Genomic DNA, 15,539 nt, shown 5'->3' with positions numbered 1-15,539 from the left:
GCTACTTCACAGTTTAATGTCAATTTTCGAACCAATATTATAAAACGTTGTGTTAAAAATATGAGGTGTTAGAGTGTTCATGGAAAGTTCCACTGTCAAAATCTCCTTAAGATTTCTCTTGAATAGCAATTTACGTTTCATAACTTAACACGAGTTTATGTTGTTGTAATTATTATTACTTTGAGAGTTGAGTCACACGCTCGTAGAAGACTCTCGCATCTTAGGTTTTTTTGTTTCCTTGCTTATTTGTAAATTTTTTGGACGTTCTTATTCTTAGAATTTTTATTTCTAAAAATTCTTTGATAAAACGTAAAAGAAAAGTACAATGGCAAGAGATACGGACACCTTGATAAACGGAAATTCCAACATTCCAGGATTACGACCACGACAATACAAGACTCAACGTAACGGTGAATTGAGCGGTACCACCCCCACGGGGTACCACCATGGCAACCACCACGGTGGCCACCATGGCAACCACCACGGTGGCCACCATGGCAGCCACCTTCGACAAAACCCACGATGCCACAACCACGGCCCAAGCCGTGCCATTCAAGCCCAAGGCAAAATGGCCCGAGCCACTCAAGCCCGACACAAACCCAACGCGTTGCCAAGCCGAGCCCTAGCCTCGCACCCACGTGCACCATACGCCAGCCAGCCTACTTCTGTGGTCCAGGTTGCTCTTGCGGCCCAGCCTACTCCCCGGGTCTAGCCTACTGCCTCCTCCCGTGGCCCAACCTGCTCTCACAACCTAATCTGGTCACGCGGCCTTCCAAGCAGCCTAAATTGGTCCATGATTAGTTCAACTGTCCTGGCTTCAAATTTCTGGGTCTACGATTGAACCAGGGGCATTTTCACCACATTTCTTCATAGATTTGACATTTCCCAACTCAAATCTTGCGCCCGAAGCCTACCACACTTCCACTACTCAAGGAGACGCACTCCTTCCAAGCTTTTCCAACCTAAATGGAGAACAACACTTGTCTCGACAAGTCATAGAATTTATGAGGGCTCTCGCACAGCAAACGACATTGGTGAATCAGCTCTTGCAGCGCACCAAGATGCAATATGCCCAAAACAAGGTGTCCCGAAGTCGGACAAGAGTAGACGAAGAACCTCTCCAGCAGCGTCCCGAAGTCGGACAAGGGCAGCCACTCGACTAGCCACGAACCGAGCGTTCCGGCAGTGTACACTCCGGATTAGGCCCCTAAGATAGCGTATACTCCCGTCTTAGAGCGCGGAGGAGCGTGCACTTTCAACTAGGCCCACGGACGATCATACACTCACGGTTGGGACCATACTCTGATAGTCAACATGAACAACATTCCAGGCGAAGTGTTCATTTGCGACTAAGCCCGCAAAGAGCATCCTCCACCTCACATTGGAGTAGACAGCACGAAGGACGGAAAGAAGCAGTCACTTAGTCCAGCTCAAGCTCAACCAGCAGCCTACGAAGAATTCTCTCACCTGCTAGGAACGAACCACATGCACCGCAGCTACGACATAGACGAACCGAGCACGTAGAAGAGCAGCCTAGGCCAGCAAGTCAAGATCGGGGGCAGCCGAGGGCTCCGTTACCCCAACAAAGGCAGATTCAAGAAGAGGTAGAAAGGTTCTTAAACGAGCAATTGCGTGATTTTCAACGCAACGAAGTCTCCGGTAAAGCACTACGACGGGACATGACTAACATAAGCATGTCACCCTTCATGGACGTGATTGAGCAGGTAGAGCCTCTATGCAAGTTCAACATGCCATATTTCACATCCTTTAAAGAAAATGAAGACCTGTAGATACACCTAAAGAACTACAGAAGCACAATAATCCTCTATCGAAACAACGACGATCTCATGTGCAAGATATTTACCACCATTCTACAAGGCAATGCGCAAGATTGGTTTTACACCATGCTGCCACAATCCATCAGAAGTTTCGACGAACTTTCTTTGGTTTTCACCAAAGAATATTCATCATATCGCTTGATCAAGAAGAAGTCCGACCACTTGTTCAACGTCAAGAAGAACCCAAAGGAGTTGTTTGGCGACTATGTGAAGATGTTTAAAGCAGAGAATGCAAGGATAGTCAGATGCAACGACTCGATAGCTAGAGCAGCCTTCCAAAAAGGACTTCCAGCAGACCACCCGCTGTTCGAAAAATTGATCATGAAAGAAGATCCAACTCTAGCAGAGAAGCATGCACTTTGGGACGAGGCTCGCTGATCCAGATGCAAAGACTTGAAAGAGAACCCGACATCACCTCCCTACTATCTAAACTGGAAGTAGTGAATGACCTATTTGCATGTTTGACGGTATTTAAAACAGTAATAAGCTCTATCATCATACGAGAAGAGCTGGGAGCCGACTACCTGTATTCCACAATTCAAAAGCTCTCATCGATGTTACCTGTTGATGCACAAAATCAGCGAAGACTTTGGTACAACAGAAAGTGTCAGGTTTTGTGACCTTCGCTTGGTTGCTTCGGTCACTAGTGAGGATAAGTACGTAAATGAATAGAGACAGAGAAGCAAACACAGGATGTACGTGGTTCACCCAGATTGGCTACGTCCACGGAGTAGATGAGTTCTTATTAGTAGTGAAGGGCTTACACAAGTACAAAGGATCAAGCTCTCAATTTAGTGAGTTCTTGTGAATGATTTAACACAAAATGGCATTAGGCAATATTGTGGGGGAATGACCCCTATTTATAGAAAAACTTGTAGCTTTGTCACATTGACATGTGTCATGTTATGATTGGTTCTTGATGTTGACACGTGCTGCGCTCTGATTGGCTTCTAATCTTGACACGTGTCGAGTAGTGATTGGCCTCCTGGTCGGAGGGGAACTCTTCTGGGTCCTTGACAGTATAGCGTTGGCCGGTGCTCGGTAGTTTCGGGATTGGTCAAGTATGGTACAAACAGTGCTCCCCTAAGTTCCCGAGTGAGGGAAACTCCTCGGTTGGGGACTTGCAAGATCCAATCCCTTGAGTAATCACGAAACTTCTAAGTACCGAAGTGTGGTCTGATCTTCATCTGCCCTTCTCTGGAAATACCTTTCCTCCATCCGGGAATGGTGTACTTAGCTGATGTTGACGCACAAGGTAATGTATCAATTTCACTTGAAGCTTAGTTGTAGTTTCGGGCTTAGTCAAGTGTGATACAAACCCTATAGTAGGAGTCCCCCAAGTCGCCGAGCTAGGAGATCTGCCGAAAGAGGTGACAGACAAGGTAAGCAGTCAAACTTCCAAGTAAGCAACCCAGGATCAGAGGTTTGACGTCGGCTTCCGGTTGATTGTTCTCATTCTCCTTGTCTCTCATTCAACTGCCAGGATAAGGAGAAGCAAATGGATAAGAGATGATATGAGATACTTTTGCTTTTGAAGAAGTAACTTTCCACAGGCTTATTCTTGAACTGTGCTGGAGGGTTTTCTGGTGCCCTTCAGAGTATAAGGCCGACTCAAAAATTTGAGGGTCAAAACAAGTCCATCAAATCTAGAGTACGTTCGACCTTGATGATATGGGATACTTTTGCTGTTGACGGAATAATGAATGTGGTATGGAAAGGTGTCGTGCTGTAGTGATCTGTTTCAGCTCACCGTTGAACCTTCTGCTTCAATCTTTTGCATGGCAGAAGTGGTGTGCAACCTTTGCATTTAAATGGTCCTTCAGAACATTCCTTCATAGTGACTCATCCACGCTTGGCAGCTTCAGTGTAAAGAGCCAATATCTGATCAACTGTCATGAGGTATTTGCCGGTGGAATTCGTGACCTTGACAGCAGTTGAGGATGAGTACTCGAGAGCAATGCTAAGTAAGCAACCAGGCAAAGGCTCCAGGCAGTCAGTTCCAAATTGGAGGTTTGATTTCAGGTTCCGACTGACTGCTCTCTTTCTCCTTGTCCTGCAGGTGTGGACAAGGACAAAGACAAAGACAGGGAGAAAGCATGATATGGGATACTCTTGCTTTCGACCCTGATGATATGAGATACTCTTGTTCTTGGTGTGGCTTATTTGCTGAGGTATTATCGGGGGGAAATAAAGCTGAGTATTTCGAGAGGTTATGTTGAGGGTGCCTTTTCGAATGTGAGAAAGGGTTGAGCATTTTTGCAGGTTTGCCTGTCCGTTGAGGAGGGAGGTCAATGTATATAGGGATTTCCCAATAACAAGTAGTAATGCTATTCCTTTACCCTTCTTGGTCACAGCAATGTAGTGGGAGCTGCCAGCTTCACGTGTTTTAATTTTGTCAGAGCACTTTGAAAAAGTGGTATGTGGTATCTGGAAAGCTGATATTACGTGTGGAGATTACAGACAAGCTTTATCTAAGGAAATCTGGCTCTCGAAGTTCTGAGAGTTGTGCCTCTTCGGTTTTCGAACAAGCAATCCCGTCGAGGATCTGACTCTCGAGATTCGGAAAGCGGTGCTACTCCGGTTTTTGAGAAAGTAATTATGTTGGGAGTCTTTTCTCGAATGTGAGTAAAGGTTGGTCGTTCTTGCCAACCTGTCTTGCCACAAAACACGGAGGTCGACACACATAGGGACTTTCCAGTTGTCAAGCAGTGGTGCTGTTCCTTTACCCTTATGGGTAATAGTAGGGTAGCTGGCACTTCGAAATTCTCGTGCCTAAACTTTGTCAGAGATCTTTGACAAAGTTATATGTGGTACCCGAGGAGTTGATGGTGCATATGGAGAGCGGTGATTGATCAGTAAGATTCACGTGCTTTCTGCTTCACCAGAAATCTTCGACAGATTGCCCGTAATTTCCGCAAAGCTGATTGTGCATGTGACAGGTGCTGACGAGGCTGCAAAAGCAGGTGCTTCTTCGATTTCTGAGATCGGCCCTTGTGGTCTCTGAGCAGCCCAGCTTTTGAGAAAGCAAACGCCTCTTCGATTTCTGAAGCTCCGTCGAGTGCAGATTTTTATAGAGGCTGGCATTAAGTTCCACAGCACACTTGAATCTCTACCAGTAGAAGCTCATTTCTTGCACTTCTAAGATCTTGATTTGTCTGACCTCTTCCTTCTTCAACACATTTGAAAATGTCTGGACCCTCCGACCGTCGTTTTGACTTGAACCTTGGAGAAGAGACAGCCACGCCTTCTCCAGACAACATATGGCGCCCATCCTTCATATCCCCTACTGGTCCTCTTACCGTTAGGGATTCTGTGATGAAGAATGATATGACCGCTGCAGTGGTGGCCAGGAACCTTCTCACTCCCAAAGATAACAGACTACTTTCCAAACGGTCTGATGAGTTGGCTGTTAAGGACTCTCTGGCTCTTAGTGTTCAGTGTGCAGGTTCTGTGTCTAATATGGCCCAACGCCTATTTGCTAGAACCCGCCAAGTTGAATCATTGGCTGCTGAAGTGATAAGTCTCAAACAGGAGATTAGAGGGCTCAAGCATGAGAATAAGCAGTTGCACCGGCTCGCCCATGACTATGCTACAAACATGAAGAGGAAGCTTGACCAGATGAAGGAATCTGATGGTAAGGTTTTACTTGATCATCAGCGGTTTGTGGGTTTGTTCCAAAGGCATTTATTGCCTTCGTCCTCTGGGGCTGTACCTGGTAATGAAGCTTCAAATGATGAACCTCCAATGCCTCCTCCTTCTGGGGTTTTGTCAAGTACTGAGGCTCCGGATAACCACCCTCCGGTGCTTTCTCTTTCTGGGGCTCTACCGACTGCTGAGACTTCCCCTAAGCAACCTTTGTGAAGGCTCCCTTTTGTTTGTTTATTTTGACTCATGTATATGTACATATTTGTGGCTTATCGAAAATATTAATAAATAAGCTTTGCTTCATTTCAACATATTGTGTTAAATACACCAAAGCCTTTTTCATAAAGTTCTTTGAATTTTTTGCTTTTGTTGAAACCTGTATTGTTGAAGCTTTGTGAGTGGAGCATGTAGTTTGAGGTAGTGTTCCCTTAATTTCCCGAGTGAGGAAAACTTCTCGGTTGGAGACTTGAAAAATCCAAGTCACTGAGTGGTTGTGAGACTGCCGAGTATCAAGGTGCAGTAGCATATGGTGGGAGTCCCCCAAGTCTTCAGGCGAAGAGAGTTGCCGAATGAGGTGTCTAGCTAGTAGTCAATGTCATGAGTAGGAAAACTTCACTTGTTTCTTTTCGAAGTGGTAACCCAGGGCTCTTTCTTCATATATTGTTTTTTTGTTATGAAGATGTGTTAGGCCCAAAGAAGTGGAGGCCTAGGAACTTTTTTTTTTTTATTTTTTTTTTATTTTTTTATTTTTTATTTTTTACTCCCTCCCTTTTTCTTGTGTCATTTACATGGGTGTATTCGAATGGAGCTGAATGAGGGGTAGGGTATGACTCATTATCATGTGCCATGATTTTGTCTTCCTTTAGCTTCTCTTTTGCTTTGCTTTAGTCTTCCTTTAGCTTTTCTTCAATATAACATCATTTTCTGTGGCTCAGATCGCAAAACCATCTTCATGAAAGTTGTTCCTTAGCTCGTGAACTACAACATATCCGAATTGGAGATCCATCGGAGCAGTACAACTCCAGAAATTCAGGTATGATGAGTGATTGTTCGTCATTTGTATATCAACGCGTCAGACTTGTTGTGAGCTTCAAAAACTCCATTTTCTCTTGCTCAGATCAACATACTTTCTTCATCGAAGTTGTTCCTTAACTTGTGAACTACAACATATCCAAATTTGAGGTCCCTCGGAGCAGTATAACTCCAGAAATCCAGGTATGATGAGTGACTGGTTATTATTTTTCTGTCAACCCGTCAGATTTGTTGTGAGCTTTGAAACTCTATTTTCTCTTGCTCAGATCAGCATGCTTTCTTCATTGAAGTTGTTCCTCAGCTTGTGAACTACAACATATCCAAATTTGAGATCCCTCGGAGCTGTATAACTCAAGAAATTCAGGTATGATGAATGACTGGTTATTATTTTTCTGTCAACCCGTCAGATTTGTTGTGAGCTTTGAAACTCTATTTTCTCTTGCTCAGATCAGCATGCTTTCTTCATTGAAGTTGTTCCTCAGCTTGTGAACTTCAACATATCCAAATTTGAGATCCCTCGGAGAAGTATAACTCCAGAAATCCAGGTATGATGAATGACTGGTTATTATTTTTCTGTCAACCCGTCAGATTTGTTGTGAGCTTTGAAACTCTATTTTCTATTGTTCAGATCAGCATGCTTTCTTCATTGAAGTTGTTCCTCATCGTCTCTTTCATAACATATCAAAAATTCAGAATGAACTAATGGTTAAATATTTCCAGATCTTCGAAACATCACAGCAGCTTCGAAATCTGCAAGAATCCGACTGTCATGCTTGGAGCTTCAACACTTTAATTTCCGTGGCTCAAACAGAAATGGTTCCTTCTTGAAAGTTGTTCATCTGCTCAAGAACTAGAGGGTGTCCAAAATTCAGCTCCATTGGAGAGAAGCAGCAGCTGCAAAAATTTGATAGGGAAAAGGAGGCGAAGCTTTGTTGGATTTCTAGGCTGGGGAAGATTCCAGTTTTTGTAGCAACTTCAGTACTGGTGAATTGCTTGTATTTTTGTCCATAACTAAATTTTGGACTTTGAATTATTATTTGATCTATCATAATATGTTTGGGAACATATATAAGTGAATAAATAAGAAGGAAGATTTTGGGCCCTTGTGGGTGTAAAACAAAAAATGTTTAGGTTGTGTGAACAAAATTTGTTTATTTGGAGCAAGGTTTTGTGTTGAAGCTTTGTAGGTGAAGCTTTGGTGTTGAAGCTTTCTAGGTGAAGCTTTCTAGGTGAAGCTTTGATGGTGAAGCTTTGTAGATGAAGCTTTGTAGATGAAGCTTTCTAGGTGAAGCTTTTTTAGGTGAAGCTTTGTAGGTGAAGCTTTTTAGGTGAAGCTTTGTGGGTGAAGCTTTGGAGGTGAAGCTTTTCGGGTGAAGCTTTTTTTGGGTGAAGCTTTGTGGGTGAAGCTTTTTTGGGTGAAGCTTTGTGGGTGAAGCTTTTGAGGTGAAGCTTTGTGGGTGAAGCTTTGGAGGTGAAGCTTTTCGGGTGAAGCTTTTTTTGGGTGAAGCTTTGTGGGTGAAGCTTTTTTGGGTGAAGCTTTGTGGGTGAAGCTTTTGAGGTGAAGCTTTGTGGGTGAAGCTTTGGAGGTGAAGCTTTTCGGGTGAAGCTTTTTTGGATGAAGCTGTTTTTTTTTTTTTTTTTTTTTTTTTTTTTTGGCGCTTGACACGGTCTTCATTTGCTTGTTTTGTAGTGACTATGGAAGACGGATTGCTTTCTGATTGAGAAGGGTTCCGGCATCGCTTTGCACCATCTTCATGTGGGTAATATAGGAACTTCCTTATGTTTTGATCATGCATGTAGTGATAGAATTTGTTTCTTCTTATTGTAGATGTCAGAGCCTGGAAGTTCTAGTGATGAGGGCTCTTCTAGCTTTAGCTCTAAGTCTGAGTCTGCAATGTCGGAGTCTTCAGGGTCTTTGTTAGAGTCCGGTACTAGAGAAACATTGGATGATCTTCCCAACCGTCAAACTTTAGCTATTGCTAGTTCTTCCTCCATGGCGTTGGGTGAGGGGGTTGTTTTTGATGCCATACCCATAGTTCGCTCTGAGTTCACAGCAGACCATCTAAAGAATAACTTGTTAGATAATGAGAAGCAGGTTGAGGCGCTAAGGCAGTCATGTAATATCCCTCGTAGTGTAGGGATACGTTTGGTACATGATGAAGAATGGCCTTCTGAGCCTCCCCAGGGTCATGTTATGTTCTACACCCAGATATTACTGACTTTAGGGGTGAGACTACCTTTACATCCGTGGTTGCAAAAGATGTTATCTTTGATCGGATATGCACCTGGGCAACTCAATCCTGGTTTCTGGGATACTTTGATTGGATTTTATATCATTTGGATGGAGTGTGGGTTGTGTGAGCCTTCCTTCCATCAGTGGCGTTACTGTTACAAGATGCGCCCAGCAAAATCATGCACTGGTTATGCCGAGTGTGCATGTCGGAGTGAGAGAGAGCGTATTGTGTATGGTAAGAAAAAGGCATACTACACATGGAAAAACCGTTGGTGCTTTCTGTATAATGATTGGGAGTATGATAAGGGTGTCACGCCTGAGCGACGTGTGCTTACTCACTTCCAGACTGTAGGTTGTAACGTATCAACCGTTCGTACTATTTGCTATTTGTTGTGGTCTTTTCTTGCTTCTAACACTTTGCTTCATGTAGTGACGCGGGGCACCATCCAACTGTTTGGGCAAGAGCTATCTGACATAGAGAAGGTGTTGAGGGTGCCCAAAGAGGATATACACTTAAGCAAGCTACGACCCTTATTTCGTCGGTACGGTTTTCAACCCTTAGTTTCCGAGAGCCAGGGACGATCGAGTAAGTTGTATCCTTCATGTAAACTTAGCTCAATTCCTTACTTTATTTGGAAAGTTGTATTTCTTATTTTGATTTTCCTTATGCAGTGGAGAAGGTAAGCAAGAAAACAGGGACTAGCACCCATAAAAGGAAAGCACCAGTGTTAGTTCCTTCGGAAGACATCCTACCGCATAAGAAAATTCATAAGTTCCGAGGGGAACCATCCGTTAGACCTAAGTCCCAAGATGGGGTCCTTAAGGGGCCTGCCTTTAGGAAGACTGGAGTCAAGACCGTTGATGATGCTACTGCCGTAGTTGTAGGAGAAGGGAGCCGACTGTTGCCTCATCCTCTTACTATGGAGCACACTGTCCAGGAAAGTGATCCTGGTTCCCGCCATGAGGGGAAAGGCAAGGAAAGAGCTGGCAGTGTCCCGTGGAAGGACTTGAGGGTTGCCACGCGGCCAAAGGATTTTGGGGATATCAACAATTGCTTGGCAGGGCGTCGATTCGCCTTCGATGAGCTCGGAGAGCCCTTAGCTAAGGATGAATCGGATTGCGACCGGATGTTGAAGCTGTCTTCATATGTGAGTGTTACTTTGTCATTTCCTTACTTTTTCCTCTTTATTATCATTATTTAGGTAGTGATGATCGTCTTGCCATGCAGGTCATGGCCGAGTATCACGACAGACTGCAAGAGGTTGAGCGGTACAAGGCAAAACTGAAGGAGAATAAGCAGCTTGTGGACGAGGCCCGAAGGAATAAGGGACTTTTGACTCAGGCTCTCCAACTGAAGGATGAAACCATGGAGAGCTTGAAAAGGCGAAATGGTGAGAACCTAAGGCTTAAGAAATTGTTTGAGGCAACTAAAAAACAGTTGGAGGTGGCTACCTTGGAAGTATCCAAGGTTAAGGGAGAATTGGATGGTGCCTTAGTTGAGATTTCTGAACTGGAGAAGAGCATTCCAACTGAAAGGGAGGCTGCTGTGCAAGAATACTTAAGTTCTTCGACCTTTCATCTTGCTATTAAACCCTACTGTGCTCAAGAAGCTCGCTTTGAAAAAAGGAAATGGATGGCCGTCCTTGATCGTTATGATGATGGGAGCATTCTTCGAAAATACCACGAAGATATAGATGAGCATCATCGAAAGGGCGAGACATTTGTCCTTGCTGTTGATCCTAGCAGCGAAGATGAGTCTGATAATGAAGGTAGTGCTGATGCACAGACTCAGCATGGTGAAGAGGATCTTGGGGATGCAGAGGATGATGGTAGGACGCGGAATGATACTGCCAGGGGTTCGGCTTCAGATGAGAATGAATAGCAGTGTCTTTACTATCTGCATGTATTCTGGATGTAGTAGTCTGATGTGTGTATAACATGTGCCCATGTTATAAGCTTGAGAGTTTTGGATTTAAGGTGTTTATGAGTGTTTGCACTATTATTAATGCATGTTTGGCTATGTATGAATAGATCTATTGTTTGGATATAAGCCATTGTTTGGTTGTTCCTTTCTTTGTATAGTCTTGTCGACACATACTTAGATTTTGTTTCGTGTTGGATATATCTGCTTTGAGGTTTCAACACTTGAGTGTTCCCTTGCTAGGAATGTAAAAGAGTGAGGGCTGAGTTGGCTAAATTACCTCTTTATTGAATTCATTGCCAAATGGCCTTCATTACATAGGATGCCGAACGGCTATAGCTCAACACTTGTACATCGTGAGTCTATTTGTAGTAGTACTTCAAGTGATCAGCGTTCCATGGATGGCCAAGGGTCTTGCCATCGGAGCTTCTAAGTGTGTAAGAGCCAGGGCGACTGATGCCAATGACTTCATACGGTCCATCCCAGTTTGGACTAAGTGTGCCTTCACTCGGGACTCTGTCGCAGAGTAATCTTTTCTTTAAGACCCAGTCTCCTATTTTGAAAGAACGAAGCTTGACCCTAGAGTCATAATAGTTGGAGATGCGCTGCTTGTAGGCGACATTCCTCAAGTGAGCTTGGTTTCTGTGTTCCTCGACTAAATCCAAGTTGAGGGTGAGTTGTTTGTCATTTTCACTTTGAATGTAGTTCTGGACTCGGAATGTTGCTTGCTCGAGCTCAACAGGGACAACCGCCTCTGTGCCAAAGGCAAGTGAGAATGGAGTTTCTCCTGTTGAAGTCCGATATGAAGTGCGATATGACCAAAGAACTTGGGGTACAAATTCTGGCCAACAGCCTTTAGCTTTGTCCAAGCTGGTTTTCAAAGTGCGCTTGATTATTTTGTTGATGGCTTCAACTTGTCCATTAGACTGGGGATGAGCTGGAGAGGCAAAGCATAAGTTGATGTTGAACTTAGAGCAGAACAACCTGAACTTCTTGTTGTCAAACTGTCGCCCATTGTCAGTGACTATCGCATTGGGAATGCCGAATCTACAAAGGATGTTCTTCCACACAAAGTCTTCTATCTTTGCCTCAGTAATGGTTGCCAAGGGTTCTACTTCGGCCCACTTTGTGAAGTAGTCCACTGCAACGACTGCGTAACAGACTTTGCCTTTCCCTGCCGGCATTGGGCCGATTAAATCAAGTCCCCACTGGGCGAAGGGCCAAGGGCTGATCATAGGAGTAAGAGGCTCTGGAGGGGAATGAGGAATAGTTGCATATCGTTGACATTTGTCACATGAGCGGGATACTTTGATGGCATCCTGGTGGAGTGTTGGCCAGTAATATCCTTGGCGAAAAGTCTTGTGTGCTAGGGACCGAGATCCAGCATGATCTCCACAGACTCCCTCATGTATTTCCCGAAGGACGATTTCCGCCTCGGCAGGCGTAAGACACCTTAAGTATGGCAGGCTAAAACCTCGCTTATAGAGTTGATCATTGATGATCAGGTAGCGGGTAGACTTGTATCGAATTTGCTTAGCCTGGACTTTATCATTTGGGAGGGTGCCATGAGCAAGGAAATTATAGATCGGGGTGATCCAACTATCCCCCTGTTGTAAGTTGCATACTTCTGCGGCCATGGTGCTTGGTGTTGCTAACAGTTCGACATGAATTTTTCTTCCAATCTTGTCTTCCACAGCTGAGGCGAGGCGAGCCAGGGCGTCTGCATGACTGTTTGCCGCTCGAGGAACTTGGGTGATCTGGTAGTGGAAGTGCTTGAGCAAAAGTTGTGTTTGCGCAAGATATGCTGCCATGGAGCTGTCCTTAGCATCAAAGTTGTTGGTAACCTGGTTGACCACTAATTGGGAGTCACTGAAAATATCAATTTGTTTAACCCCGAGGTGTTTGGCCAAACGTAATCCTGCCAGAAGGGCTTCATACTCGGCCTCATTGTTTGATGCCTTGAATTTGAAACGAAGAGCATACTCCATTGCTACCTTGTCGGGCGTAGTCAAGACTAATCCCGCTCCACAGCCCTGTTGGTTGGATGAGCCATCAACATACAGACTCCAAGCTGAGGTCGTTGATTCTACCTTCTGAGCTTCCGGGGGTAATGAAGCCACTGCTTCAGGTGTAGAAGCAATGTCAACCGGATATGTGAAGTCGGCAATGAAATCTGCTACTGCTTGACCTTTTTCGGCTGGTTTTGGTTGGTAGGAGATGTCAAACTCACCCAATGCTATCGCCCATTTGATCATTCGCCCAGACGTGTCAGGACTCTGGAGTATCTGTCGAAGAGGGTGATTGGTAAGCACGATGATGGCGTGTGCTTGGAAATAAGGGCGAAGTTTCCGAGCAGACATGACCAATGCTAGAGCTAATTTCTCAATGTTGGAGTATCGTGTCTCCGCATCTTGTAGGGCTTTGCTAGCGTAGTAGACAGGTCGCTCAATATTCCCATCCTTTCGAATGAGAACGGAACTTACGGCTGAAGCTGATACCGATAGGTAGATAATGAGAATGTCTCCTACCTCGGGCTTGGAGAGTAGAGGGGCTTTACTCATGTACTCCTTGAGGTTTTTGAATGCCTCGGCACATTCATCAGTCCATGTAATGTACTTCCTACTTCCCTTAAGTGCTTTAAAAAAGGGAGCACATTTGTCTGTGGCCTTAGAAATGAACCTGGTTAAGGCTGCCACCTTGCCAGTAAGGCTCTGGATGTCCTTTGAAGTTACCGGTTCCTTCATGTCGAGGATTGCTTTGATCTTCTCGGGATTAGCTTCAATGCCTCGTTGGCTAATCATGAAACCTAAGAATTTGCCAGAGCCTACGCCGAAGGCACATTTGTTGGGGTTTAACCTCATTCGATACCTCTTCAAAATAGTGAAAGTTTCAGATAGGTTGGTGATGTGTTGGTCAGCATGTTTGCTCTTGACTAACATATCATCAACGTAAACTTCCATGCTCTTCCCAATCTGCTCGGCGAACATTGAGTTGACTAGTCTCTGATAAGTCGCTCCTGCATTCTTTAGGCCGAAAGGCATGACTTTATAGCAGTATAGTCCTCTGTCGGTAGTGAAGGCTGTGTGTTCTTGATCCGAAGGGTTCATGAGGATTTGGTTGTATCCTGAGTAAGCATCCATGAAGCTCAGGAGTTCACACCCGGCCGTAGAGTCTATAAGTCTGTCAATAAGAGGAAGAGGGAAGCTATCTTTCGGACACCCTTTGTTTAGGTCGGTGTAGTCAACACACATTCTCCACAAGACCTTTTGAAGCAAAAGACTTTCTTTGGTTGGATTTTTCTTAACAAGGACCACATTTGCTACCCATGTCGGGTAATTGACTTCGCGGACAAAGCCTATGCCTTTGAGTTTTTCAACTTCTGCTTTCATTGCCTCGTATCGTTCAGCGTCATAAGATCTTCGCTTCTGTCTCACCGGCTTGATCTTGGGGTCAATACTCAAACGATGACAGATGACATCGGGAGAGATGCCTGGCATGTCCTCGTATGACCAGGCGAAGACTTCAGTGTTCTCTTTCAAAAAAGATATCAATGCTAACCGAAGGGGTGGTGACAATGTGGTGCCAATCTTCACCATGCGATCTGGATAATCTCTTGAGATAGGTACCTTCTCCAACTCTTCAGCAGGTTGGGCTTGCTGGGTGAAAGAGTCATCTCGAGGATCATCGGGTTGATTGTTGCTATCAGGAAGATCCAAGTTCGCTTCATCTAGGCTGGTCTTTGTGACTTGGTCATGTACAGACAGGGTTTCCTTGGGTCCGGGCAAGTGTTGTTGCTTAACTGAAGTGTTGTAACATGATCGTGCACTAAACTGATCTCCTCTGATGTAGCCGTTGCCATGGGGGGTTGGAAATTTCATCAACAGCATATGCGTGGATACCATAGCCTTGAGATCATTGATGCCTGTGCGCCCAAAGATGACATTGTATGCCGTTGGGCAGTCAACCACTAGGAAGTTAGTGGTAATGGTAGCCGTGTAAGGGCCTGTACCAATAGTAAAGGGTAAATGTATGCTCCCTAAGGGTTGCACGATATCACCGGAGAAGCTTATCAGAGGAGAAATCGAGCGATCGAGCAAGTGTTCAGCTACACTGAGCGCCCTGAAAGCTTCGGCAAACATGATATTGACCGAAGCCCCTGTGTCTACGAGGATTCGTCGAACATCAAAGTTGGCTATGTGAGCCTCCACGATCAATGGGTCGTTATGAGGGTAGATGATGCCTCTTTCTTCCTCAGGGTAGAAACATATCGGATCCCAGTTAGGTTTTTGATACTTCCCTCCCCTGATGTCTTCCACGTGAAACACTTGGTGACCAGTCCTCAGACTTCGTTCACTGTTTTTCATGGCCCTATTGGAAGATTCAGATATGGGTGTGCCGCCGCTTATGGAATATATGACATTCACCTGGCGTTGGTTACGGTTATCCCTTTGAGGGTGAAGAAGGAATTGATCAATTTTTCCTTCTCGTGCCAAAGCTTCAATACGATCACGGAGGATGATACATTTCTCGCTATCATGGCCGTTATGCTCATGGTAGCAACAAAACGTGCCCGCGTTATTCGGGGGCGTGTAATCTGGGTGCCTCGGCTTTGGTTTTGGTATCAGGTGAGCTATGCTGGGGTAAATGGCCGCGCATGTGGCATTCAAGGGCGTGTATGTCTCATACCTTGGGGTAGGGGGTATCTTGACGCGGGTTTGACCCACTGCATTGACTGCCTGGGGGCGAGCGTTATTGTGGCGATACCCTTGGTTATCGGGATAGTGTCCCTTACTCTTTTTACTGAAAGGAGAGTGGTGAGGATGGAAATCCTTCCTCTTGCCTTGAAATTGATATGTCTGTTGATTCGGTG

The 15,539-nt window shown here is 44.9% G+C and overlaps 1 protein-coding gene and 1 long non-coding RNA gene across 4 annotated transcripts; both read left to right on the top strand.

Moving 5' to 3' along the window:
- Nucleotides 1-6,280: 6,280 nt before the first annotated feature.
- Nucleotides 6,281-7,617, top strand: LOC126624522 (uncharacterized). 2 transcript variants are annotated; one of them, XR_007624130.1, is made up of 5 exons: nt 6,281-6,516; nt 6,601-6,698; nt 6,782-6,879; nt 6,963-7,060; nt 7,236-7,617. It is a non-coding gene; the product is annotated as an uncharacterized LOC126624522 (long non-coding RNA). The 2 variants fall into 2 exon arrangements; XR_007624127.1 differs by lacking the exon at nt 6,782-6,879 and having other exon boundaries at nt 6,295-6,516.
- Nucleotides 7,618-8,224: 607 nt separating this feature from the next.
- LOC126624431 (uncharacterized) lies at nt 8,225-10,798 on the top strand. 2 transcript variants are annotated; one of them, XM_050293503.1, is made up of 4 exons: nt 8,226-9,100; nt 9,179-9,334; nt 9,421-9,896; nt 9,977-10,798. In XM_050293503.1, exons 1-4 carry the CDS (start codon nt 8,344-8,346, stop codon nt 10,628-10,630), a joined length of 2,043 nt encoding a protein of 680 aa, XP_050149460.1. In that variant the 5' UTR covers nt 8,226-8,343; the 3' UTR covers nt 10,631-10,798. The 2 variants fall into 2 exon arrangements, with proteins under 2 accessions (XP_050149452.1, XP_050149460.1); XM_050293495.1 differs by having other exon boundaries at nt 8,225-9,334.
- Nucleotides 10,799-15,539: the final 4,741 nt, after the last annotated feature.

Source organism: Malus sylvestris, chromosome 1 (genome assembly GCF_916048215.2).
Source record: "Malus sylvestris chromosome 1, drMalSylv7.2, whole genome shotgun sequence".
Classification (NCBI taxonomy): domain Eukaryota; kingdom Viridiplantae; phylum Streptophyta; class Magnoliopsida; order Rosales; family Rosaceae; genus Malus; species Malus sylvestris.
The sequence above is the reverse complement of the archived record's forward strand: the minus strand, read 5'-3'. Positions and strand labels throughout refer to the sequence as shown.